At 38.8% G+C, this 2,952-nt stretch overlaps 1 protein-coding gene across 1 annotated transcript; it reads left to right on the top strand.

Moving 5' to 3' along the window:
* The first annotated feature begins 749 nt into the window (after positions 1–749).
* On the top strand, positions 750–2,681 carry LOC114303213 (UDP-glycosyltransferase 89A2). Its single transcript, XM_028248350.2, has one exon. It carries the CDS (start codon positions 986–988, stop codon positions 2,408–2,410), a length of 1,425 nt encoding a protein of 474 aa, XP_028104151.2. The 5' UTR covers positions 750–985; the 3' UTR covers positions 2,411–2,681.
* Positions 2,682–2,952: the final 271 nt, after the last annotated feature.

Genomic DNA, 2,952 nt, shown 5'->3' on the forward strand with positions numbered 1-2,952 from the left:
TATGTTTTTGGTATTTAGTGAATTTTTAAAAGGTTTTTTTTTTCATTTTTTTTACGTTTTAGGTATATTTATGTTCGGTAGGTCTAAAAATTAAAAAAATTGCTCAAAATATTAAAAAAATTCCGTAAAAACAAAAAAATAAAGAAAATAAGAAAGTAGAATTTTCTGAAAAGTATTTTTGAAAAATGATAATCAAGAATTTTAATAAAAATATATTAAATTTAATAAGAAATGTTTTGTATTGTTTAATTTTTAATTTAATTTAATTTTTTTACTTATGTTACAGCAAGACTTTTTTACATTAAAAGGTGGTTGGAGATAATTTAAATAAGTATATTTTTTGACTTTTTATGAAATATGAGTTGAGTTTGAAGTGATGTGATAGAGAAGTGATGTGACTTAAATAAGATAATGCAACTTAAATATGATAGTAACTTTTTGACTTTTTTAAATTATAACAAATAAGGTCTAAGGCCTCGTTTGGAAACAGGTTAATTTAGTAACTTTTTGGCTATTTGGTTAAAATATGAGCTAAAAAAAACTAGTATGTTTGGGATGACTTTTTGACTTTTTACGAAAAGATGTGTAAAAAATAGAAAGAAAAGAGAATCTTTGACTTTTTGATATGAATTTTTAATTTTTTGATTAATTTAATAACTTTTTAACTTTTTAGCGAAAAAGTTCGATTGCCAAACGATGCTAAGTCAAGAAATTCATACTCTTTGTTTTGAGAGTGGCTGACTTGTTTATTTATTATAAAAATAAATGTAAAAAAATAATATCACGCAAATAAATCATAAACAAAATAATATCACGCAAATAAATCATAAACAATTTATAAGCCAGGTTCCAAATAACAATTTGTAAAAATAAAGAATTAGTGTTTATAGAACCGATCGTGTTCAGCATACTGCACTGCTGATCCTTACCAAGTATCTCTCTCTCTCTCTCTCTCAAAAGAAAAGAAAAGAAAAAACAAAAAACCATGTCGAACTCCATCAAAGGTGTTCACATCCTGATATTTCCATACCCAGCTCAAGGCCACATGTTACCAATGCTGGACCTAACCCACCAACTAGCCCTCCGTGGCATCACGATAACCATTCTGGTGACACCAAAGAACCTCCCAACCCTGAACCCTCTCCTCTCAGCCCACCACCCATCTTCCATCCAGACCCTGGTCCTTCCCTTCCCACCCCACCCCTCTCTCCCCTCTGGCGTCGAGAACGTCAAGGACATCGGCAACGCCGGCAACTTACCCATCATCAACGCCCTCGGCAAGCTTCACGATCCAATAATCCACTGGTTCAACTCTCACCCATCTCCCCCTGTGGCTATCCTCTCTGATTTCTTCCTTGGCTGGACGCTACACCTTGCGCACCAACTTGGTATCCCCAGGATCGTTTTTTACTCATCTGGCTCTTTTTTAGCCTCTGTCTCTAATTTCATTTGGCAAAATATCAACACTGTCCGTTCTTTACCCGTCGTTCATTTTCCCGATCTACCAAGATCGCCGAGTTTCACTGCGGACCATCTTCCTTCTATATACCGAGTATATAGGGAATCGGATCCTGATGGGGAGTTTCTTAAGGATGGCATGCTCGCTAATATAGCCAGTTGGGGCTGCGTTTTTAATTCTCTTGATGCCTTGGAAGGTGAGTATTTGGATCACTTGAAGAAGAAAATGGGCCATCAACGGGTTTGGGGAGTTGGGCCTCTTAGTTTGGCTGGTGGGGCTGAAACCATGGGTCGTGTCAACCCGGATAAGGATTCCGGAGACGGGGTGTTGACATGGCTCGATGGCTGCCCGGATGGGTCAGTTTTGTATGTTTGCTTTGGGAGTCAGAAGTTGCTGAAGAGGGACCAAATGGAAGCCTTGGCTGCTGGGCTTGAGCATTGCAAGATCCGGTTCGTTTGGGTGGTCAAGTCAGTGACAGCCCAACAAATAGAGGACGGGTACGGGTTTGTACCCGATGGATTTGAGGATCGGGTGTTGGGAAGGGGTATGGTGTTAAAGGGGTGGGCTCCACAGATGTCGATACTGAGTCACCGAGCTGTGAGTGGGTTTTTGAGCCACTGCGGGTGGAACTCGGTGTTGGAGGGAATAATGGCTGGGGTGATGATATTGGCGTGGCCCATGGAAGCAGACCAATTTGTGAACGCAAGGCTGTTGGTGGAGGACATAGGAGCTGGGGTCCGTGTGTGCGAGGGTGCCGATGCGGTCCCTGACTCGACTGAGTTGGCTCAGACCATTGCTAATTCAATGAGTGGAGACACAAGTGTCCAGAAGGTGAGAGCAAAGGAACTGAAAGACCAGGCAGTGGAAGCAGTTAAGGAGAGTGGGAGCTCTTGGAGAGACTTGGAGGGTCTAGTCAGAGAGTTGATCAAACTTCAAATCAAAATTGTTTGACAACAAGCTTCGTTGAGTGCCAGACCACAAAAACAAAAAAGCCTTAATCTGTGATCTAAGGTTTTTTTTTTTTTCCTTCTTTATTTCTGATTTTATTTTAGAGAGATGGAATGAACCCACCTAGTTGTGGTGTTTGTTATATTCATAATTTGTTAACTTTTGTGTTGACTTTATACTTAACATATACCAGTTGGACCCATGCGTGGAGCACGTTGGGTCGCAACAGAGTCTATCAAGATTAAATTAGTAGTCGGTACTTTATTTTTCTTAATTTTTTAGATAAATGAAAGTCATCCGCACCAAGAATAGTCATGCTCATGGGCTATGTATACACAAAAAAGACAAATATGATTAATTATTGATAAAATACAAGAAATATATGTCAGTGTAGTGGGTCAAGAATTTGCTTGCTAAGAACTATACATTCACATATTGCATTAATGTATATATGGATATTGGAGGAGCAAAATCGTCATCATCACCAACTCACATCTACAAGGAAAAAAAAAGGTTTCACACAGTTGCCTTCTCTTCATCCCTTG

Source organism: Camellia sinensis, chromosome 9 (assembly GCF_055761805.1).
Source record: "Camellia sinensis isolate YWXY chromosome 9, ASM5576180v1, whole genome shotgun sequence".
Classification (NCBI taxonomy): Eukaryota; Viridiplantae; Streptophyta; class Magnoliopsida; order Ericales; family Theaceae; genus Camellia; species Camellia sinensis.